This window comes from Nasonia vitripennis, chromosome 5, assembly GCF_009193385.2.
Source record: "Nasonia vitripennis strain AsymCx chromosome 5, Nvit_psr_1.1, whole genome shotgun sequence".
NCBI classification, from domain to species: domain Eukaryota; kingdom Metazoa; phylum Arthropoda; class Insecta; order Hymenoptera; family Pteromalidae; genus Nasonia; species Nasonia vitripennis.
In genome coordinates this window covers 15245786-15270801 of record NC_045761.1, presented here as the reverse complement: position 1 = coordinate 15270801, position 25016 = coordinate 15245786, and the positions used below count along the sequence as shown (strand labels likewise).

Below are 25016 nucleotides of genomic sequence, written 5' to 3'. Positions count from 1 at the left end.
CGAACGGCGGGAGCGCGCGAGACGCGACCAGAGGACGATAAAGAGGGGATGTTTGGGCGCGAAAAGTCCCCAAGCCGGCGGCCGGCCGCAGTGCTGCCCGTAGTTGTCGCTCGCGAAGATCGCTTCTGCGCGCAGAGTACCCTATAGCAATAGCTCTCGTCAGCTCTCATCGTTTTCTTCTTCTCCTGCGGTCTTCGGAGCCAATAAGTAGTTTGCAGACGTAGAGAAGTTGCCGGTCGACGCAGTAGGACAGGATTCGCGTCATGCACTTCCCGACCCGGACCGATGATTAAGATTTAAGATAGCCGCAGCAATCGTAAAGCCGGAAAAGGACAACGCATGACCAACGAGTTTTACACACTGTGTTCGTATAGCCTGCGTCCGCATCATCACCAAAGGCCAGGAATCAGGAATATACGGGGAATATTCGAGATTTGAACGACCCATACCATACCAACCGTACTCTGCGGCGAGCGTGACTGACTGAATACACAGGGCATAAAGGTTCGTCAATCGTCGTTTAACAACATCATTTTCGTTGCATGGACTCTGACATTTTAACATACAAATACCGCAGAGAGCGCGAGGCGGTTTAATATACTTACGTGTGTTCGCGCGTTCTAAACGTTGCCTCGAGGCCGGAGTCGCAGCCCGCAGGCCGCGGCTACCGAATTCACCATCAAAACATTGGCTGTAAACATAAGTAGTCCCTGTAGGTATCTAAGTCGCTGTGCGCAGAAAGCGTAAACACTCATTTTCGAGCCCCGCGGTCTCCTTGTCGATGGTCACAGAACTGTGTACTCTCGAGTAATATTAATATATATGATATCTCTGCGCGGCGTTACTCATATTCGCTTTTATAAGAGTAGGTATATATCCGCCGCGGGAAAATCACCATTGGCATGACAATAAATGCAGTACACAGCTGAGCCGCATGCAGACAAGCAAAAATTCAGCGCACTTTGACCCGGCAGTCGGCGAGAGATCCAGATATAGTTTTTTTTTTTTTTTTTTTTTTCAAAATCGCGACAAACGTTGCATAAGTAACGCACGCTTATCGCTCGCGTCTGCGCCGCGATTCGCGAACGGCGAGATGGCAAAAATGCAGAATCTGTATATACTTATATAATTATCTCGCGCCGCAACACGTTGCGCCAGCTCCTCCCGCCGTCGTAAGTAAATAAGTATATAATATGGAGACTGAGTATTTGAGTTGAGACTCGTGGTCAGTCGCTCTTTTGGGGACGCGTCGGTTCTTCAGAATTACAGTTAACCACGACTTTTTGGCCGCTTCCTTGATCCTTCTTCGTCCGATGATACCTGCAGACTGCATTAGTTGCGACACTCTTGTCGAAAAGTACATCGTATATATTTGTAAGCGCATAATTCGCTCGCAGCCCCTTATCGGCGGCGCTCGACTCGCGACGTGTTTACCATTTCTGCTTCTGGTTATATTATCGTTGCAAGTATTTTCCTTCGGCTGCCGGCAGCACCTCAGAATTCAGATCCGCGGCTGCTATATCTCTGCAGTATAAGTACTACGAGAGCCAGTATAGAGAATGTGTATGTGCAGTGTTGACATAATCGACAAGACGGAAAACATCGGCTATACTTACGGTCAATTATACGGTATAACGGATTCGCCATCAGATGCGACTAATATAGGTACGTTTTCGAAGCACAGAGGACTGCCGTAACGAAATTGAGGTATCTGTACCTGTTATGCGAACCAGTGCGTACCGACATTTTTATTTATTTATTTATTTATTTATTTATTTATTTATTTATTTATTATTATTTTTTTCAACACACACACGCTGCGCGCGATAAGCCGAGGTCATGCCTCGCTGCATCCGATATCTCCGATATCCGAGTCGGCCCCCTCCTCCCCTCACGAACCTGTTTAGCGGGAAATGTCGCGGAAACTTTTTGCCATCGCGTACGGCAATGATGATGATAATAGCAATAGTCTTGTGCTTCATAGTTTCAATAAGGACAGAAACATAATGGACAAGGTAAACGGCCTGATAATGTCCGGCATGGAGTCAGCGGCGCAGATGTTCATCGGACAAGCATTCCTCAGGCTGATCGACCGGATCCTCTGGATAGTCGAAAAGTCCGTGCAGTGGAGCCTGCCCTCTGAGGAAGTTAGCGCAAGTGCGTATAAAGCTTGTATTTTATATACAGACTATACTTAACAATGATCAATGACGAAACCTTCGCGCAGAGGAGAACGGCAAGACGTTCGGCAAGGCCGATCTGGTGAGGCCGCTGCCGTGGATCATCTTTCTGCCGGCTTTGCTGTTTCTGCGGATAATCCGGATCGGCCTCGACGCGCTCGGTGCTATCCTCGGCTATCCCCAAGTCGAGCCTTCCGACATGGTACGTGTACTACAGTAGGTATAATGGAAGTTTAATGCAATTGGTTTTGTAACTTGTATAATGATTTTCAGGTGCGCGTCATACAGAGGGGTCGCAGGCGCATCAGGGCCATCAAGAGCAGCGGGCTCAAGAGCATGAGACTGAGAAGTACTCCCGTTATCAAGGTAAAGCTATACGTGCCGATTATGTAGGTCTACCCGCATAGCGAGATCTCGTACTCGCATCTGCATGCTGCATACTTATGCGATGAGACGACGCGGCACGGCACACGCAGTAGCCGAACTGAACGTGTCGAATAAATCCTTAAAAGCTCGATAAATTCGTATGGTGGTGGTGGGTGTAGGACAGGGCGATGAGTATGAGGGAAGCAAGTAAGAACCTGGCCAAGTCCATAAGGCTGACCCTATCCACGCTCTCTTGTCTGGACTCTGCATCCAAGACGTCTCCGTCTCCGCCCCCGACCAAAATCCGAGTTTCCAACATTCTGGATGCGGCGGTAAGTCTGTCTATCTACAACGCTTACATCCTGCTCCCTCATCAGTTCTCGATACTATCTATACTTTTAGTACTTACTACCGTTGGCGTGCGTGTGAGCTTGTTCGTTGTTTCTCCCCATTTGCACGCAGTATGCTGTATGCTTGTACGCTCTACGACGTTTTGTAGGTACCGCCCATGTCGGAGGAAACGTCCGGCATCGATTCGGCCGTAGGCAGCCCCAACCAGGACTACAGCAAACGAAAGTATTCGGAAATCGGCACGGACGAGTCGTCGCTGGATGAATCCGACGAGGAAACTCTAATATCTAAGATCAATAGGCTCGCCAATGCATCCGACAGCGACAAAGATTTCAGCGTAAGTCTCGCACATTCAATGATTTAACGACGTCCTGCGCACTTTTCGCTCGACTCGATGGCAATAATAAATCGCGCAGCCTGCTCTCTTTTACTCGCGATTAAAATGATATACCTTTATCTCGCGGCCGGGAGCTCAGTCTGCCGCTGCAGTTACAAGTATAAGGCACGTGCTGGACACGGTCTCAACTCAACTCTCACGGCGCTCGCGCGCTTCAAAGCGTTACATCGACATATGCACTCGCAATTATTAGCGTGTGTGCGTGTCAGTCAGTCTGTGTTTGCGCGCGGCGACGCGACCTATCAGCGGCGCGGCGCCGGGGATATTTAATTCTTTTCTTTCCGTACGCGCACGCACAGCGTGCAGACCAAGACCTTGAGACTTGACCCTTCTTCGGGACGATAGTCAACGAGCGCATGGGTCTTGGCAAGTGCTGCAGTATCGGCGCAGCTGCTCGGCCTGTCTCACGTTTATTTTTAGTTTATCGTTTGCCTTATTTTTCTTTGGGAATTCACTTCTAATCGAGTCAATGCGAGCGGCCGGCCTTTCGTTGATCGCTATAATGCTGCGAAACGGTGTGTACTTAATTGGCCAGCTCAAACGTCTCTTATGGATGCTATACCTACTTAGGTGCTAATTACGTGTGTTTGTACTATAGATCAGCGACTGCCCATCGGTTGGCAGAAGCGAAACATCTGCTTCGGAATCGGAGGCGGACGTGAGCATCCCGCTCAGCGAGGTCGAAGACCTAAAAGCCGAGAAGGAAGAGATGGAGAAGCAGTGGTGCGACAATCCGCAATGCACGAAAACAACGGGCGACAACGAACTGCACGTAAAGCACTTGGAATAGTCAAACCGCGCTGGCGCTCGCGCGCTCAATTCATCTGCTGAAAAATAGCACCGCATCGCTTCACCTCTTGTCCCTATCCCTTTAAGCACCTGTACTTAATAGCTTTTAATTGTCATTTTATATCAGTCGATTTCGTCTCTTAATTTTTTATTCATGTTTGCGCGCTCTGATCGTACCTATCATCATCCGTATATTATCCGCACGGCTAATTTGTTCTTTCCAAGCGAACTATATGGAGACATGCTCAGTACATGATTTTTCTTTTAAATTGTTGTCACACGAGGATATTAACTGAATATTTTTTATAACTGCACCCAATAATAAACTCAAGATGTTTTTGTAAAATTTGTTTGTTTTTTATGCGACTTTTTTCAGCCACCCGAAGAAACTTTACTTTTAATTCTCCAGCTTGATTTGTAAAGCGTTCCTCAATTGACTACTTTTTTCCCAAATCGTTTATCTTGTAAATACGCATTGCGGAGTATTTGGATGCCTCCGTATTGGCGAGCATATAAGTCTCCTTACGCTAGATCCAGTTTCGTTTGCACGAGGATTAATATTATTATCAAAAATAATTCATTATTATGTACTTTCAATCGCTGCTTTATACAATATCTATCGGCAAGTGTCTCATATGGTTCGTTAAATGGCTCGATAATGCGCAAGCTTAATTCTTACAACGCTTTCTTCTCGATCTTAGAAGCTGACCGAATGTCTTGTAAAGTTGGAAAAGTTGAACGCGCAGCCACGCATCAACGGCTCCAAGGATCAGGAAGAGCCGGAAACGACGGCTGTGGTCGCGGAAAAAGACATGCCCGAGACGTTGGCCACAAATGGAGTCGGCCACGATCGAGACACTGCCTACTATTCGCCGATTAGCTGGAAAAGCGTCTCGCCTGAAGTGTCGATCCCCTCTGATAAACGTAAGTTTTGACTTTGTGTCGATATAATGGATGATCGTATAAAAATCACCCCTGCTATCGTCGCTGCGTTGAAGGAAAATCAACTTTGCCGTCTTTCCTTTTTTCAGAAGATAATCATATCGATGTCGGAGAAAAGCCGATGGACGAGCTCAATAATGGGCAACTATACGGCGGCGAAGAAATAAACGAAGACTGCGATATTGGTGAGATACTTCGAAAATCTATATGGCGCAGATCAGTGGCAAACTCCCCCTTTTTTAAACAATATTTTTACATTGAGTATAGGTTGAGTATAGGCGCTTATAAGAGTTCGTTCAGCACTGCGATGTTTGCAGTATTATAATTTATATCATAGTGACAACGAAAAAATTAAATGCTTTTCATATCTTTACTTCCAACTTTCGAATTGAAACTTCGCGTGCAAACAAACAAGACTTTATATATAATATGACAGTCCGTAATTTGAAAAAAATTCTTTTCACAACGAATCTGAAAGTACTCGAAGGCTCTTACAATGACTACTCTTATAAAATGGAAGCAGCTAAATAGTGATCAAAAACATTTGTCGTTCTATCAGGCAGCAAGAATTCGTGTGCCAGCGGAGTTAGCGGACAGCAGACCGGCGAAAGTATAAAGGAGAAACAGCGAAGCTCATCTCAGAGCAGTGGCGGTGGCGCTAGCAAGCACCATCAGAAGCATAAACGGGGCAATTACGGTAATCGCAAGAAAAAATAAAAAGGGAGCAAGAAACGTCTTTCATTGCCAACTCGCGCATATATAATATAATAATATTATATACATTTACATCCACATGCATACAAATACACACTGTCAAATCCTTCACTTCTTTCTTGCATGCCAAGAACAATGATACTCATGAAGCAAAAAAATTAATGAACGAATTCATTGGTCTCTATAACTGTTTTCTATAATTAAGCGAATATTTGAAAAGTGTGCATGTTAGTAATGTAGCCCTGTTATACGCATTTCGAAACACTTTTACTTTATACTACGATTTAAAAAAATGCCTAGTATAATGCTGGCTTTTATAATTATAATGGTTGGGAGGAGAAAGTGTATCAAGACTTGTATGATTAGTCTGCTTTAAGCGATTAGGTACCTTTTCACGACTATACATGACATATGTATGCTCATTTTATTATCATTCTGTTGCAATAATTTTTCAATGTAACCATTCTCCATGATGCGACTCGTGTTCCTCGAATATATATATATATATATATATATATATATATATATATATATACACACACACGCACGCACACACACACATTTAAATATTTAAATATTTTAAAACTTCCACAGTTAATATCCACAGTTACAAATAGTATGTAATTATGATTTTATGGTAATAAATTGTTTTGTCTCAACAGAGAAAATGCAGGTTACAATAATTCATTTATAAGTATGTATAAATAAATAATCTCACTTTTGTTTACTCTAATAACGTACAATTTATTGAACTCATGGTACACTTGATTCAAATTTATATAAATGATAGAATCCATCACAACTGCCTTTTACCATAATTTTTTCACATTACATGTGGTATGTTCTGCATTTGCTGTGTTGTGGTATTTCAAAATCTGATAATAGAGGTTAACGTGAAATAAAGTAAATATTACGTTTTACAGAATATTTATTTGGAAATTACGTCTTTATATGTATATGAAGAATAAATTTAGGACACAGAAACATCTTTTTGCTGTTTTTAACATTTGTGAACTTCTATGTTGTACATTTCTTCGCGGTATTTTTTGATCATGGGTCCAAGTAAAATGCACTCATCTTTCATTACTAGCAGTTGTCTAATAATCTATTTTAATGTTGCATTTCGTGTACTTAAGGTAAGTTTTGTAAAACAATAAACATACCAATTTTCCTCATATATTGCTTATACACCTAACCAACTACTAACATTTTTATCATTTTTTTGTGCATTTTTTACATTTTACAAATTTTTTTTTTGAATTTTTGAATTTTTTTTGTCTGTTAACCTTGTCAATACTAAAGAGCGCATTTATTAGCAAAAATTCTCATGTTAATCGATTGGGGATTCCAATTAGCTGTTTCTTCAACCTTGTTAGTAAACCTATACGAAAAACTAATGCTAAACACTAAAATACATGCATAATGCATCAATAACGAAAAAAATAAAATAATAATTATATACTAATGATAATTAGAATTATAATATAATATTGACAGCATTAATAGCAAGGAATAAAGTAAAGCGAAAAACACTAACTGCAAAATATGGAGCTTTTAAGTTTCAATACAATTTGCTTCAAGCTTTTGAATTTGAAGTTCTATCAAGCGTTGTCGCTCATATATCTTAAAATATAGAATATATAATACTTGAAACGCTTCTTCAACTGATTACTGAATATAAATAAAAAGGTTTTTTTTCAGTTGATTCATAACAGAAAACTACTGCAGTAATACAAAAATAACAGTGATCAAGATGTAAAAAGTGACGTCAGTAACCAGTTTTAAGTACAGCACAGCCACTTCAGCAGGTCCAAAGAATTATAAATTGCACACTAAATTATTGAAAACAATGTCGTAAAGCTCGCACCGTTCTTTAACTTCTCAGAAGAGAATATAATAAACGTATATTGTACTAAAAGCTAAGGTTGCGTCATAATGTTTTAGTGGCCATTTCTGTAATAAAACGTAAACCTCGGAATATAATGCTATCGATAATTATAATATTCATACGCACATTAAACGATTAAATTCGTTACATCATAAATATTCTATAGTCAAGGTGATGCCCAATCTGCCACGCAATTAACATAGAGATTTGTCGATAATAAATTTCCTCGGCGATTCAAAGGTTGAATTTGCTCTGCTGATGTTGAGCTGGCAAAGAAGAACCTCTGAACCTCTTTGAAATACGTGGGATAAGCTTTTGTGAGCACTTTATATCTTACGAGATAAATCTTAACATTGTGTTCAAGAGAATGAATTGATCTTTTGAATAGCTGGTTGTACGCGATCTACACTTTTAAGCGACTATCTGCCTTTAAATGTTTATCTCTAAAATTTAACGCTTAGGTATCGGGTCTCTCTTCAGTTTACTTTTGGGTTATAAAAGAGGGAAAAACAGTTGCTGCTTGGCAGATTTCTCATTGTACTGAGAAATTGCAGCATATGGCGCATGCAGCAAAATGAAGTTTCAAAACCTGTTTATAATCTTGATCAATTGGTTGAGCAACACACTGGTTGCAGTGTGCACAAGCAAATTTTGTTTATCTTGACGGTAATTACATTATTAAAACCTGTAAAATAAAAGCATGAAATGATGAGATGATAAAAGATAATAGTATAACCAATAAAAAAATTTAAATAAAATAAAGTATGATTGCAGTACCTATGCGTTAAATTAAAGAGGCCCGAGAGCTGGACTACTGATTACTCAATGGCATAGAGCATGTAGAGATTGCCAGTGTCGCTGCCTGGTGGTACCAGGGGATGATCAGGCGGTAAGACCGAAAAGCCCAGAAACATGAATGTACGAACCAGCATCGCTAGATTGTAGGAAGAAGACAGAGACGATTTAGAGGTGAAGCTCGGCTCACTGTAGTATACTACCTGGTCGGCATCAAATAAAGGAAGCTGAGCGTACCTCTATCGGTGCGGTCTTTGCGCAGGCAGACGACTATGTTAGTGCAGTGCAGTGTTTCTTCGGCATACTCAAGAAGAGAGACAAAACCCTCTTTTGAGCCCTCTGGCAGCAGACAACTTGGCACCCGGATGTACAGGCAGCCTCGCCATACCACGGTTTCCCATTCTACCGATGTACTCTCCGTCAGTTGTAAATTGAAGGTCAAGCGTAATGATTCATTGGTTTTCAATGCTTTTAGTAATTCATCCTCCTGTTGTTATTCATAAAGTCAACATTCAGAATCAATGCATACATTATACGAATTATTTTTTGGTATACGAACTTGCACAATGTGGGAGCTCACAGAGAGCTGACTCTGCTTGATCCCCACGCCGCGGCTCTCTGTGTTGACTGTAGATACAGACAATGCGGCATGGGGCGCATCAGGACCACCACAGAGGCCCCACACCCAGCGTTATACAGTAGTGTTGAAGGGCCCCAGACCCTTCTTCCAAAGATTCATCGATACACTTACTGCTCATCTCACTGAAACATAACAATATTGATAAGTTTTTTTTCACATCCACAACATTCTTCAAAATAATCACCATATCTTGATAGGTAGGATTACGTATATGCTATGATTAATTGTTTCCTGACTAATCATTTTACTTATCTATAAAAATGTATGGATCGTATCAATACACAGATAAAAATATTTTCATGAAAATAATTGTTAAAATTTTCTGTATCAATAATTCAATTAGCTATCACTAGAAGAATACATTGTAATTTATCTTATATCCATTTTATTATGCAATTTTAGTTGCAGCTGCATTAGAAAAATTTCTATGTTCTACAAATGGTTTATTCAATTTTGTGTAGTATATACATATCGAGCTTAATTAAAAAAATTATTTTTAAAATTGATCAATTAGCATCATGCTCAAAAGAGTTGATCATCATACCTTAATAATAGAGCCATCTTACTGACAGTTAAAAATGAACCAGTTTCTCAAAAAATATTTAAACTTAGGCGATGCAGTGATATATTTGAGATTTGAAAATTGACTGTTAGCTATAGAAAGCCCAGAATCACTACTATATATATTGAACATATAAAAAGAGGATTTGTCAATTGTCAGCAATAAAGGTTTGGTTAATAAGGAATTTGATGGTTAACTGATAATTGAAGAAGCGAGCTTGGTTTATAAAGACTCGAGAGTTTGTGCATAGGAGGGGAGATTGTTGGATACTTGAGGCGTCATCTGAATGGGCAGCTGGCCAAAGCAGACAAATATGTTTTTGTCGTTGAGTAATACTGACTTTTCCATTCACAGTAAATGTCTATTTAATTAAAAATTTGACTTTATAACAAAAGTGCCAGCATAATAATGAATTTAACCAAACAGTTTTCTATATATTCATTTGTTGTACATGAATTTGAAGCATAATATTTGAGTATTTTTTTCTTATTCCTTTTGTACAAATGTCAGACTTGAATCATTTATTTTGTTGCGTGATATCATTAATATTGAAAGTTTAAGTTTAATTTTTGATTAAATTTACAAAAATAATAAATGATGCTAATTCAACACAGAAAATAAACACAATATTAAAGCAAATATAGAAAAAAAAGTAGTATCACCAATCAGTTGCAGTTGATTCAAGAGCGATTGCAGAAGGTAAAAAATTATAAGTAGAAGACTTTTTAATAAGATTTTTTACATTGATTACTTTCGAGAGTTTGCTAAAAAGTGTGAAACTTGAGATGTAATTGGAAATCATGATTAATCAAATTATCTGAGTACTATAAACTAATCAAACACAAGAAGAACTTTGAATTATCCTATCTTGAAAAAAGTTACTACATCATTTAAGGAGGTTCATCTGGCACATCGCTAGTCAAAAAGAGGATAATTTTTATAAATTCTTATTTCCTTTTAATACGAGAGACACAGTTTATTTAGGACTTATGAAAAGCTAATTTATAACAAATAATGATTTTAGATAAAGATATCGAACTCTTTATGTGACAAAAAAATTTAATACAGACGACATTTGACTCCGTTTTTTAAGTTTAAGTGCACGTATTTTTTATTAGGCCAATTAATTATTATGCATAGAGGTACCCATCAATCGTTTTCAAAAGCAATTTAAATTCATCAAATATTAGTTTTCTCATACAAAAATTTGCAACAGAAACTGTTTGTTAATTCAATAATTATTTGCAAATTAAAACGAGGAAATTGTGATTCTCCATAAGACTCCATGTAAAAATGGAAATAGTATATTACGATACATGTGACTTAAATGGCCCATTATTACACGCCGTGTAATAATGGGTCGATTTGAGTCACAAGTATCGTATACTATTTTATAGCATCTGCCTGCCCTAAGTCCGCTATGTCACAACTATCCATGACATAAACAGTCCTGTACTGCACGGTGCGGTTAGCGTCCTTGCTACGCTCGGACGATAAAGCACGGTGCAATAAAGGACTGTTTAGGTCATGGATAGGCGTGACATAAACGCGCAGTACTATAATAGTACATTATAGCACAGCGTGGCTAAAATCCGTTGTTAAGTCACACCTATCTGTGACTAAAGTAGACCTTATTTGCACTGTGAGGTTAGCGCACAAGCGTGGCGAGTGTGATAGACACGGTAATACTATATATGTGTTTGTTATTTCTAAATCAGATGATCTTTTTTACCCATGGGTCCTAGGCGGACAAAAAGTTCCTTTGTTTTCTTTCTGTATAAGATTTGAGTTCTATTAAAAAGATAAATGATGTCACACTTTAGATAAGAATTATCTCTACCTTATAAGTCTTATATCTAGCCTGTGTACTCGATTGATAAGCTATTAGGTTTCATTGAACAAAAATTGTTTGTTGATGATTAAAGTTAAAAATGAAAATCTGCACTTAAACAACCACTTTGTTAGAGTGATAAAATTTCTAAAGTTTCCAATCTAATTTAATAGAACAATATTAACTTAATATAGATCAATGAATAAGGAAGAAATAATATTAACATTTTAAAACCATACAGTGAATTTAGAGATGAATGTTAAGCTTGATTTTGCCCTCTTGATGTACCAAAATTAATAATAAAGAAAATTCTATATTGAAGTGTGATTTTTTTCAATAATTTTTTTTCATCAATGATCCTGCATCACAAGCTTATTGTACACCTTTTAAGACAGTTTTATCTGGCAACCAATAAATGGAATCAAGATTACACAATCAGAATTAATAACTGAGTCAAGTAGTTAATAGAATGTCATCATCGCAAGAGTCAGTAGGATTCCACGGTTCTAATTCTGCCATGAGGAACTATACTCAAGAATGTTCTAGTCCTTTGATACTGATAAAAAAAGCCTGAGCTAGAAAATAAGATTTCTTCAGCTGATATTTCATGTTAATATAATATTGTAAAGAGCGCCATAGGATATGACAACGAATAAAACAAGAGCCTTGGCAAAGTGCTACATTTTGTACTTGACTTGGGTCAAAGTGCTCAGTATTTCTTATTAAGTTAATTATACTGCGATAAATACGTAAACAAACGTGGGCAAGGACGTAAATTGTGCAGTGTGCATGCTCTATGCCCATGTTACATATACGTATATGCGTGTGTAAAAAAATACGAGTCTACTAGACTGCCAGAGTTGAGATCGCACCATATATTTGAATTTTTACTCATTTTAATACTTAAAAGAAAAGAAAGAATCACGAGATCGTTTATAATCATTTCCGCAATGGTGCGCGCGACGATTGCTCCTCCATTCTTCCGAATCTGTGCTCACTGCTCCATAAATCATTATGATCGTCACGACTCACGACTCACGAGGTTAGCAAACTGATCGGAAGAGTTGGGACTTGGGGAGGGAAGAGAGCGATGACGAAATTGAACGCACGGTAGAACTTTTGCAAAATTCCATGCGCTATACTTACTCTCAAATATAATTTGTAATGCAGCATTTGCAGCAGGTGGGGCAGGAGAATTACAAGTACAAGGATGAAATGATAGAAGTATGAATCTGCGTATATGTTAAAGATATGCAGTCTTGCAAGCATAAGCGAAATGCGCCACAGATCTTTATGCACACGCACACATACACACATAAGAGGAGAAAGGAAAATGCTAGAACCAAGCATGAGAGGAAGGCGAAGGGACGAGAACGGGATGTCCATTACCTATACATATACGAGTAAATATGCATCAGCGATCTACACGCTGCGAATAAAGCTGTTCTGCTTTCTAAAGAACTATGTATGCGCATACATAGTTGTATAGGCAACATAGCCATACTACCTCCTATATAATATATACGAACACTACGTTACAGTCGCACCAGTCGCACGAGCGAGAGATGCAAATTGCCAAGATGGCGACGCCTCGGCGAGTAGAAAGAAAAGAAAGAAACGCAGCAAGCCAGCGAGAAGCTTTCGGTGTGACAAATCATCTGCACGCAGCTTGCAGGTAGCATGTCGAGGAAAAAATACAAAAAATACAGGTCCGTGCCCGAGTCTGATGAAAGCGCAAAGAGGATCGAATGTAATGTGCGTCTTTTAATATGCTACTCACCAATTACTCGAAATTAAACTTGGCATTATGTCGTCCTTTTTACTAGATTCACAATTATTTAAAAAAAGATTGGAGTTAATACTCATGCTTCTTTTTTCGTAAAATCTTGACGGCTTTGACGTAGACCAAGCGCGAGGGCAAATTTCACAGCGTATACTGAGGTCTGAGACTGTAAGTACTCGTGTGCGTTCTCTGTGTGTAGGGTATACCTAGTCAGTTCGACGTGTGTGCTCTGTTCCGTTATATCTCTCTGCTCCGCTGCCCCCTGATCCCCTCTCTCTCTCTCTCTCTCTCTCTCTCTCTCTCTTTCCCGCTTCGACTTGCTGTGGTGGGAGTGCCGACTGTCGACGTCTTGCCGCTATGGTGCGCATGTCCCAGACTCCCAGTGTATAGTGTTATGTGTTATACCTACACACACACACACACACACACACACGCACACGCGCGCGCGCGCACGTCGAACGCATAGGTATTGTAGGTACCTATGATTTCTGACGATTCCGACTGCGCCTAAATAAATACAAGCGTGCGTATTACGTATTCTACACCAATATAAAGCAGCTGAGAGCTCTGAGAAAGTAAGAAAAGAAACTTTCTTTCCGACTTGATACTCCAAAAAACATTTGATATTGTGGATAACCGTGGGACACGACGTCAGCGGTCAGCGTAAACATCGGACATTCGGACCTCCCCTTCCCTGCAACGATGTATCGCATGGAAATTTCCTTAAATTTCTTCTGAGCGCTCGAACATTTAATATTTCAATAAGCTCCTCTCGCTCTCTGTCTACATGAGCAAATCCACGAGCGAGTGGAAACAACTCGGGTGTTGGAAAAATTCAAATTGAGGGCACACCTATCTTACCAGACCAACTTTTTTTCATTCTTTGGGCCATCTGGAATGAGAAGATGCGCGCGTGTTGCGCAGTTTAAATCGAGTTCAAATTCTCTTACGGGAATTTAACTTGGAGAAAATTAACGAAAATAATCCATGGTTCCAATTCATCTACTCAATACCTGAAGGCGCAATCCAAAAATGTGTATTACTAGGATCGAAGTATCAGAAGAGAGCTTCAATTTGAGGGCTGGTGGGTTAAAAATAGTTGCCTAGATCAAGAGTTGTCTAGGCTTAAAAATGGCAAAAAATCAAAGATACTTAGATTTTCTTATGTGGTGGTCTTGCCCTCCCACCACCCCCCCCCCCAATCTCACCGGACAATAGTTTTTAAAACCAAACTTTTATCAGTACAGCTCTCGAAGATAATTGACGTAACAATTTAGGATAATAATTATTCTTTCTCTCGAAATTATAACAAACTTCTCATGCAGTTATATATTATTTCCGATTTCCAACAAATTAAGCCAATTATTAGCACAATTGTTTAAACGCTGCAGAATTTCAGGCTGCAGGCTTTTTTTGTAAGGTACTACTTATTGCTCGCAATTGAATCTCGGCGAGAAAAAATATTATCTGCATCTTGCGCTTCATTAGTTGCGTTTGAGCTGTTAAGAACACTTTTTCATCGTTGTTCGCATATTTTTCTATCGACGACAGCTATTTCAACAATCTTTTCTATCAGCTATACAATTTTTAAAGACCGAAATAGATATTATTTTCCCACCGCACGGCAATATTCATAATTGAAGCAACGGGACCGTATTTTTTCTTTGTTTACTATATACATATATAATATAATAAGACTCGGCATAGCACCTATATAGCGATATATATATATATATATATATATATATATATATATATATATATATATATATATATATATATATAATATATATATATATATATATATATATATATATATATATATATATATATATATATATATATATATATATATATATATATATATATATATATATATATATATATATATTATATATATATATATATATATATATATATATATCTATCGTCTATCGAGTGTGTTTAAGAGAGGGACCTAAATATGAGTAATATATCAGTGCACTGTACAGTCGGTTTCATCTTTCATTTTTCAATCTTGCGTCCATAATATACTGTCTCGCTTTCACTCCAACGCGCATTGTGTTGACTAAGCGTGATGACGCGAAATATTCGCCGAACTGTTTGCTTCATTTTTGAAACAATGTATTAAGTATCACGAGAAATAAGAGAACCGCAATTTTTTACTCATGCGTGCGTATACATTGCTTACGCGACAGACTTCTTATCGGTTTCTTTATTAATTCAGTCTGTATAAAATAAGCAGAGTGCCGCATATATCAGCGATAATAGATGTAGCTATAGAATTATCATACTATGAATTTTTTTTAAATAAAATGGGCATAATAATAATAATAGTAATAATAACAATATTCGAATTTGCATACGATAATAAGGAAAACAAGAAAGGAAGCTCATAAAACAAGTATTGAAATTTTGCGCAGCAGCATTGACCTGCTTGGATTTATAACAACTATGCATTATTGGAATAAAATTATAAATTTTGATTTAAAATACTCTGGATATGTACACAACTATGTATACGTGCATACATAATGGATGGTAACCACCATGGAACGTATATCTTAGTATTCGAACATGAACATTTTTCAAAATCGATTTTTCCGAAAAGCCTTTGCACGCTTTAAGGGGCCACCAGCCCACCGCACCAGTTATATAGATATACTAGCCAATGCTAATTTACGCGACCATTTGCTCCCAACTTCTGGAAAAACGGTACAATTTTTACGCGGAAATGAACTGGACATCATGCGTCAACGAGATCCTGGAGAAAAAGATACTTTAAAGTACGCTTTCCTTCCGAGCGCGCTAACGTCTAACCGCGGCTAAAATAAACAATAAACGATCGATCTGATCTAATCCAAAATATTTGGCATATCTGGAAAGTATTTTTGAAGTATTCTTTTCCCTTGGGATTCTGTTGATAAATGCTGCCCAGCTCACTTCCGCGCAAAGATGGTACCGACAACTAGGTCCTGTAATTTTTTGAGACTCCTATGTACAGCCGTTTTCCTAAAAGTTGGGAGCAAAGGAGCGCGTCAATTTAACATGGTTAGTATATCTATGTAACTGGTGTGGTGGCCCCCTTAAGTATAATATATAACCTGATAAGTTTTGTACTTCTGAACGTTCACTTTCTTTGTACACATTTTTAGATGTATGATTTATACAAGCGCTTTATACATTGATAAACTATATTTTCCGAACGGGGTCATTATGCTATTCGAGAAAAGTAACGCGCAAAAGCTAGCTTTTTTCGCCGATTTTATACACATTTATTCGTTCTTATTATAGATGTTTACTCATGAACAGATTTGTGAAACGGCTTACTTATATCTTAATTTATCAAAGAAATACAAAGTAAAAGCACTTTTTGCCTCTTTTAGTCTGGACTAAATTGGCATGAAACAACAATAATCTTAACTTTAACCAAATCAAAAAATCACGCAGAGACCAAGGAAGTTGGCTAATTGATTTTGTAACTTCAAGTTTTAGTTTGTTAAAAATGTTATATATTTTTAATACTTGTTTGTCAGGCATGGTTTTTTTTAGAAAAATTCATGTTTTATGAGAGTGGTTGATGTGTAGTTTACAAAAAATATTTTCTATTGTGTATACTAAAGAGTACTTTTTGGGGAAACAAAGGTAATACACGCTTCCCAAAATGATTGCTGTGTATTTACTAATAAATCAAGTACTATTACATTAATAATGGGAATAAACGACAGTTTAACTTGTTCAACATGTATAAGGTTTTGGGAAGCAAAAGGCGCAACCTCTAACAGTTTCATTTTTCAATTACTTTGATTCAATCTTGAAACTCATAGTACTATGTTCACAATTACAAATCTGTTATTGTGCGTTTTTATTAAAATTAAGATATCAGATTATTTTGTGACTTGCGCGTTAAATAAGTAATTTGTAAGCTTTAAGAGCAATTTTTACATTAAGAGAAAAAAAATTAAATTAGTCGATTATTCATTTCGTACTGTAATAAAGTCGTTCAATACAGGCTAATTAAATGCAATCAACTTAGTAACATTTAAGGCACAGCGGGTCTATATTATTTATAATTAAAATAGACCTAATTCCTATTTTCTTAAAAATATGAAATTTAAATTTAGTTGTTTAGAATGACAGAAGCATTGGAGTTGTTTTACTTGAAGGGAACTTGCTGTGCATATTCTCTAGTTCTAAAAACTATTTAAGGTGAAATGCATAAATCGCTTTTTTAAAATGTTATGGAAATATTGTATAATTTGAATGGAATCGCAAGTGAATGTAATGCTTCAACCACATATAACTTGACGAACAAAGTCTTCGTAGTTTATGTTACCCTGTGAATCTTCATGTCCGGTCAATAAGGTCTCAACTTCTTCGTCGCTTAGTTTTTCACCTGAAATAAAAGTTTTGATTTTTTAGAGCTGTTGACTAAGGTAATGAAAGTATTAGTGATTGAATATTAATTGGATGTTTTATTTACCAAGAGTGGTTAACAAGTGTCTCAGCTCAGCAGATGAAATGAAACCATTGCCATCCTTATCAAAGTGTCGCAATCCTTCAATAAAGTCATCAGCAGTGTCGGAGGTGCGTGCTTTGCTTATTGCTTGATAGATTGGCAAAAACACTTCAAAACTGATTCTCTCGTCAGGCTTGTGCTGATTAGTGAACTTTTTCACATCTGATTCGGTAGGATTCTGGCCCAGAGCTCGCAGAGCATCTCCAATTTGAGCTACATGAATTTTGCCATCTCCACGGCTGTCAAACAGCTGGAATGCCTCTTGGAATTCTGTAACGAATAAGTACAAAATGAAGATTGGCAGTTCATTGAGTGCTTAAAAACTATTTGCTGGAAGTGCATTTCTTCAAGGTCAGAGCTTCGATAAGGGAACTTGGTGGTTTCTTAGCTTGGTTTACCATCCATGGATGACATCATCCTGTTGGCCAACTCTTGATAAGTGAAGACGTACATGGTACTTGAATTTGATCTCCAAAACTTGCGAAAACTCTAGCACCGAGGGAAAAGAAGAAGCAGCAGCAGCAGCAGCAGCAGCGGCGGCGGCGGCAACGGTAGCTGCAGGTGCAGGATATGATACACTGGCAAAAGTCAAGAGAGCATTGAGTGGCTGGACACTGCTGCTGCTACCGTGCTGTTCTCTGGGGCGTGAAGGAGCGATCGAGATTCGCGGACGGACGTTCACTTTGAAACGTCGCACCATAAAAGGTATAGTAGCGAGCATACAGGGACAAGGCACGCGTACGGTGAGTGAATAAGTATAAAAGGCTCGCTTCGCGGCGTTACTCTTGACCTGAATCGTGGAAAGCAGGCGCAGAGGTGGGCAGTTGCAGACCGTCCCCCTTTTTGGCATTCCGCGAGTAGGTACTTACCGGCTAACTGATCCTCCGTGTACGAAGCCTGCGACAGAGATAGAGAAAAAACAGAACAGGGCCGTGAGTAAGTGGAGAGCTGCATCGGAATGGCTTTTTGCGATGTAGGTATGAAGTACTCACCATTGCTGCGTCGTGCGAGGTGCGAGAGAGAGAGAGACCTGAGACAGACGACAGTTCAAGAGATTCGCGACTGCAGAGTGCAGCTGCAGTGTCGTGCGCGACAGACTTTTCGGCTGACGGGCTGACGCGAGAGAGAAGCGAGATTACTGCGAAAATGTAAGTAAGTATATAGAGAGGGGTCGCCGTCGTTGCTCGTTGCGCGCGCGAGCCGCGAGGACGCTGGATGCAGGGCGCTTAGCGGTTGAGTTGAGACTTGAGGCGGAGCGGAGTGCGGACGGTCTTCCTTCCTTCTAGTTATAGGTAGGTACAGGCTGACGATCGAGTTGATGAGTAATGCCGCGCTCGTCACCAGCTCGCTGCCGTCTCTGCGCTGCAGCTGGCAGTTCAGATGAGTAATCAGATATAGCCGACGCAGGGGTCTCAACTCTCAAATGCACGTGTACGCGCGCGCGCTTACTGCGGAATATTGGCAGATTTTGCCACAGCCAAGTGTGCGTGAGAGACACTTGAATACTTGGCGCGACTGCGGCTCCTGATAAAATATAACACCTTGCAGGTATTGTATCTGTATTGCGCTTCACGCTCACGCCGCGCGCACTTATATAAATTATAATGCACGGCTCACGCAGTCACGCCCAACGGCCCAAACCAAACTCCAACAAGTAAGTGTAAAGCCGCCAGCGCGGCAGTCCTGGATCCTCGATACGATGATAACTTACCTGCTGAGTACTTAGACGCCGGCGACGAAGCGCCAACTTTCAAATGGCAGCTTGCATGAGCAGGGCGCGGTCTTTAGGGTTCGTGGATATATATATATATATATATATATATATATATATATATATAGTTGCCAGAATTGGAAATACCTGATAGGTATAAATTGTTTAACAAATTTATATTAAAATTTTTAAAAACCCTTTGCAAACTTTATGTGCACATTTTAAAACCATTATAAAACGTCGTATAAACGCCATACAAACGTGTTACAAACGGTTTTGAAAACGTTTAACATTAAGGTTTTATGAAAGGGTTAATTGCTCATAATAAATCGAAAAGTGGTCATTTCCAACGTTTTTAAAACGTTAATAACGCGTTTCTTAAACCAAAAGTCACAAATGTATCAATGTTTGCGAACTGCACGTTTTTAAAACCTTTTGTGCTAACAGGGCTTGTAATAGTCGTTTTTGGAATTTGTATAAAAACATGTAGCAATTGTGTTTTGATGCATTTTTAGTGGAAAAATAGTGTTTTTGGAAAATGTATGTGAGTGTATGTTCTCAGCTTAACTACTCAGCGAATTTTGATAATGATTCCGAGATTCATTTTCTTTGCTCTTACTAAACTTTGTTTTGAGATTTTAGTTTTTTCTGATGAAGTTATGGAAAAAGTTGATAAAAGAAAATTGCTTCAAATGTACCTGAAAGAAAATAAAATTACATCGTTTTACCGCCGAGTATTTAATATTATCGTTCGTCGTTGTTTTATTATACACCATAAAGCGCAATTTATTGAAGTCGAAAACTTTATGTCCGAACCTTTCTAAAAAAAACGATTATGTTGCAGGTATTATTAGTAGAACTACGCGCAACTTCAACTTTAAGTCATTTCATGGGGCAGATCCTGAGAAAAACATCAAAAACTAAAAAAAAAGGAAATGCGTTTTTCTATGGGACGCGATAATGGGGGGAAATAAGGACAATAATCAAATTTGATTATGCATGTGTATAATTTTGATATTAAAGCAATACACATAATGTTGCAGGAAGCTACGTGACAAAGAATTAGCAGCGTTTTTTTAAATGTAAATCTAAAGACTTAGTAAGAATTAATTGGATCAGCAAAAATAATTTAAAAAGTGTGTTATGATATATTAATATACCCTGCATTAATATTTCAGAGAATTAAAAAATTAGAAAGATATTGTTTCGCATATGAATTGGCGCCTTATCCATTTTCTATGTCTGACAATGGTATAATGAGCAAAACTATACTGAGAAATGTAAATTGTATGATCATTTTCAACCCATGTACGACGAGCTATCGTTAGATAATTCTTATCATGTAATTGATGGAAGATTTTTATTGCATAAGGTTGTGTGGCCACAAAAAGAAACGTTCGAAGCCATTTTTGATCGTTATGTAACATATGTAACTAAATATTACGCTGCCAATAGCTTTGTCATATTTGATGGTTATATACCCTGAAAATTTAAAAAGTAGTACTAAAGGTGCAGAACGATTACGTCGACAGGCTAGAAATTTATGTGCAGAAATACAATTTGATTTGCCCATGACCGCATCAACAACGCAAGAAAAATTTTTATCGAACGATCGCAACACAAAAATCGATCTATTTTACATTCACGAGAAAAATTGCTAGCCGCTGGATATCGTATATTAATCAAGCTCAAGAAGACGCTGATAGTCTAATTGTTGAAACTGCTATAAATCTAGCCACCGACGAAAAGCCAGCCATTATTGTAGCCGATTAAGATATAGATGTATATTAGTAATTTTAACGCAAAGAGTGCCTGTAGATAACAACATTTATTTATGAAAACCAAGTAGAGGAATAAAACAGCTGAAAGGCTTTACAGTTCCACATCTCATTCGCGCTTTCACTGAATGTGATACTACATCTGCTTTTTTCAAACAAGGAAAAGCTAAAATTATAAAATTATTAGAAGGAAATACAAGCTTAATTGGAGAAGCTTTAATTTTTGATAAAACAAATGCAACTGCACAAAATTCATTGCAGCTATGTATGGGGGCAGGAAATTTAGTAATTTACAATTAACTGATCTTAAGAATTAAGATATTTATGTTTTAAAAGTAGCTCTATGCGAAGAAAGCTTTTAATTTAGCTATGCTCCCGCCAACTGAATTAGCTGCAAAACAGCATACTTTTGTAGAGCATATTATCAAGTCGAACAATGGCTCGGTAATTCGTTGGACCCGACGCAATGGGGTTAGAGTATTGTATAGGGATAATAAATTACAACCAACATATATAACTGATTTATTAGTTCCTGGCAATATATTACGAGACATCAGTTGTAAATGTACAAAGGGCTGCACAAAATCTTGTACTTGTGTAAGTCAGAATCGGTATAGTAGAAGCCGAGATGTATCATCCTGAAACGAGCGCGCCGATTTCAAGTTTCGCAGCCTATAGGGAGGGCGGGGCATGCCGTGTCAGGCGGGTTGGTTTGTCATGCCAATATTCTAAAAATTAACGATGTTATTTAAACAAACGCTCATGAAAATTCTTTAATAATACACCCACAATTTACCCTCAGTAAGTTATTGCACAAAAAATGCAGTATAAGTTGATGGCATAAGATAAAAAATCGGAGTTGAGAAAAAAGGTTGGATCCATTTTTCAATCATTTCTCAAAACGCCTATATAACACTTACAATACTGAAACTTTATCAATTAAGTACTTCAAATAGTGCACTTTTGAGGTACGTGTTCTGTTTTTGGATAAAATGTTTTTTAAATAATATAACATTGATAACAAAATGACATTAAAGTGGGGCACGTGTGACACCCCTGGTGGGGTACGAGTGTCACAGGACGACGGCGCTGAACGGCGGCCGCGCGAATCAGCTGATCAAACTTAACCTACGTGGTAAAGCAGCTATCATCACTGAAGACTCATACAAAGAAAATTTGTTGGCTGAAAAGATCAAAAATATTAAAAGAGAAAAACCTGACAAGAAAAGCAGTGCATCGAAACCCCAGATTATATCAAACGTTGCTTTAGATCCAAGTCAGCACATTCAGCCTGCCAAGCGCAAGCAACCTGCTTCCAATGCACAAAGAAAAAGGCGTAATGCACTTACAGAAATATACAGTAAATTACAAATTCAATCAGTTCCTGATTTAGTGACAGCGCAAGATCAACCTTACCAAATATCTCAAAATGCTGTGGTTTCTTTAGAAGATGGCACACTCGTATTGCCTATGGATTTTACTGCAGATTATTGCAATATTGTACCTATTCCAAACGTACAAAATTCAACTTTAAGTGCTAATTTAACAGACCAAAGTGTACAAATTTGTTATATTTAAATTTTGTTAAATGTAAAAAGGTACAAATTTCAAAAATATTATTTTAATGCACATTTGCCGTCCTTCGCATCCATCAGATTAAAACATAATGCAACAGGAAAAAATGCAGCTGTAAGATATGGAAAGTGTAGTAGGAGAAAAATGAATCATCGATATCTTGAAAACCATAGTGTTTTGAAAGCTGCGCAAAGAGCATAGCCGAGGCGCTCAAAAAATCTACAATTTCCCAAAGTTGTAGATGAATACAAGTCTTTTTACTCTTGTAAAAGTTGGGCATAGAGAACTCATTTTTTTCAGCTTTCGAATTGTTACTGAAAAACTACGTGTTCAAGTGAAAAATCACTTTTTTTGCTTTTTTTGCCAAACAGTGCGGTCGACCCCGTGTGCCAAACGGGGAAAAGTAGATAATTTTATTATCATTCAAATGCATTATAGCTGAATTGTGTGTAGCAATGGGGTGATAAAAAAGGCACAAAAAATAGAATTGCAAAATTCTAAAAATGTATTTTCTAGAAGTTTTGACGAAACTCATAATTTTACTATTACAAAGCTTGCTCTAGGAAGATCGACTCACCTCTAGATTACTGATTATAGCGCAGCTCCGATTAGGAGCGACCCCTCCAAGAGGTGTCTATGTTCGGATTTTTCTGCGATCGGCTATTTGCGCCTTAACACTGTACTCCCATTAGGCACAGTTTTGTGAGGTTTATTCAGTGCCTAAATCAAAGCTAGTAATAAATATACGGTGGAAACAAAATATTTTTAATTGGGAGCCACCCCTATAAGTGACATTTATGTAACGAATGATTTTTCTAATATAAACTCACCCCCCGAAGTACTTTGGGATTTACAGTATCTTGGCACACATTTCGCAAAAAGTATCAGAAGCCTAAGTAAGTTCAGATTTTGTTAAAAACTGTTCTTAATCATTTTTAATCACATTCTAAATATTCGGTTTCCACTGTATTTTTTACTAGCTTCGATTTAGGGTATTAATGAACCTGAAAAACCTGTGCCTATAAGGGTAGCTGATTGCAGAAAAACTCGAGCTAACCCTGTTAAAAATATATACCTGGATATCCAGGTGGATTTTCCATGTGGATAATCTATATGGATTCGTGTGGATTCCATATGGATTTATGTGGATTTCATGTGGATATCCATCTGGATATCCATATGGAATATCCACATGGAATCCACATGAATCCATATAGATTATCCATATGAAAAATCCACCTGGATATCCAGGTATATATTTTTAACAGGGAATACTAATTACATCTCTTGGAGGAGTGGCTCCTAATCGGGGATGCGCTGTATAGTAATGCGTTTTGGTACAAGCCTTTGATTGCCATCCCAGATCGATAAGCAAAACGTGTGCCAAGATACTGTAAATCCCAAAGTACTCCGGGGGGGGGGGGGGGGGGGAGTTTATATTAGACAAATCATTCGTTATATAAATGTCACTTAGGGGTGGCTCCGAATTAAAAATATTTTTTTTTACTGCATTGTTCACGATAACTAATTTAAACTTTATATAATATTGTAACCCTTATTAGAGTTGTGCTTTAAATATTTTTTTACGGTATTTCCACATTTTTCGCCTTCTAGAGGGTGACATTTTGACTTAGCTTTTTTTTATATGTAAATTTAAAAAAGTTTATGACTGATATTACAGACTGAATAAAAATTATGTACAAATTTTAAAAAAGAGAAAAGTCGCCGATTTTCGTTAAAAAAGTACTCCTGATATATCGCTATTTTCGAGCCTTTCAAACTTTCGACCTATAGGCAACTATTTTTCTTAAATCCAAGCTCTCTTCCAATAGTTCAATGAAAGTAATGCACATTTTTGGATTGTGCCTCCAGACATAATGTTGCAATTTGCCTGTTAAATAAATTCCCATAAGAGAATTTAAACTGCTCGGCAAAAAAGTTTGGCCAGCGATCACGCATGGAGTATATAGTTCAAAGAACCGAAAAAATTGGTCTGGTACGTACATACCTGCGTAGGAACCCCTTAAATCTAAACTATTTCAACTTCCAGCACCCGAATGGTTTCCACTCAGTCATGGAATTGCCATTAATAAAAGTTTAAAACTGTAATAAATATTACTTTCAAGTAGTGAATAAGATGTAAATTTTGCGTTTGAAGACGACGTCCAAGTGCGAAGGGTGTCATGATACAAATG

The 25016-nt window shown here is 38.0% G+C and overlaps 3 protein-coding genes and 1 long non-coding RNA gene across 12 annotated transcripts; 2 read left to right on the top strand and 2 right to left on the bottom strand.

Moving 5' to 3' along the window:
* Nucleotides 1–73: 73 nt before the first annotated feature.
* Nucleotides 74–8215, top strand: LOC100116348. Of its 8 annotated transcripts, none has more exons than XM_001600818.6 (11): nt 90–504; nt 1985–2157; nt 2228–2382; nt 2454–2546; nt 2726–2878; nt 3046–3234; nt 3893–4066; nt 4785–5007; nt 5115–5210; nt 5585–5722; nt 7429–8215. In XM_001600818.6, exons 2-11 carry the CDS (start codon nt 2007–2009, stop codon nt 7449–7451), a joined length of 1395 nt encoding a protein of 464 aa, XP_001600868.3. In that variant the 5' UTR covers nt 90–504; nt 1985–2006; the 3' UTR covers nt 7452–8215. The 8 variants fall into 8 exon arrangements, with proteins under 8 accessions (XP_032457028.1, XP_016842127.2, XP_001600868.3 ...); XM_032601135.1 differs by having other exon boundaries at nt 7441–7717; XM_032601134.1 differs by lacking the exon at nt 90–504 and adding an exon at nt 505–1665 and having other exon boundaries at nt 7429–7717.
* Nucleotides 6463–9180, bottom strand: LOC100116305 (ornithine decarboxylase antizyme 1). The gene is made up of 5 exons (XM_008219318.3): nt 9174–9180; nt 8982–9112; nt 8660–8909; nt 8405–8561; nt 6463–8312 (listed from the first exon to the last, which is right to left on the bottom strand). Exons 1-4 carry the CDS (start codon nt 9178–9180, stop codon nt 8446–8448), a joined length of 504 nt encoding a protein of 167 aa, XP_008217540.1. The 3' UTR covers nt 6463–8312; nt 8405–8445.
* A 3332-nt stretch (nt 9181–12512) lies between these two features.
* LOC103318078 lies at nt 12513–13302 on the top strand. The gene is made up of 2 exons (XR_004228068.2): nt 12513–12858; nt 12997–13302. It is a non-coding gene; the product is annotated as an uncharacterized LOC103318078 (long non-coding RNA).
* A 2343-nt stretch (nt 13303–15645) lies between these two features.
* LOC100113589 (myosin-2 essential light chain) lies at nt 15646–19448 on the bottom strand. 2 transcript variants are annotated; one of them, XM_001598954.6, is made up of 4 exons: nt 18750–19448; nt 18627–18654; nt 17722–18027; nt 15646–17634 (listed from the first exon to the last, which is right to left on the bottom strand). In XM_001598954.6, exons 1-4 carry the CDS (start codon nt 18750–18752, stop codon nt 17528–17530), a joined length of 444 nt encoding a protein of 147 aa, XP_001599004.1. In that variant the 5' UTR covers nt 18753–19448; the 3' UTR covers nt 15646–17527. The 2 variants fall into 2 exon arrangements, with proteins under 2 accessions (XP_001599004.1, XP_016842967.1); XM_016987478.3 differs by lacking the exons at nt 18627–18654; nt 18750–19448 and adding an exon at nt 18156–18583.
* Between the last annotated feature and the right edge of the window lie 5568 nt (nt 19449–25016).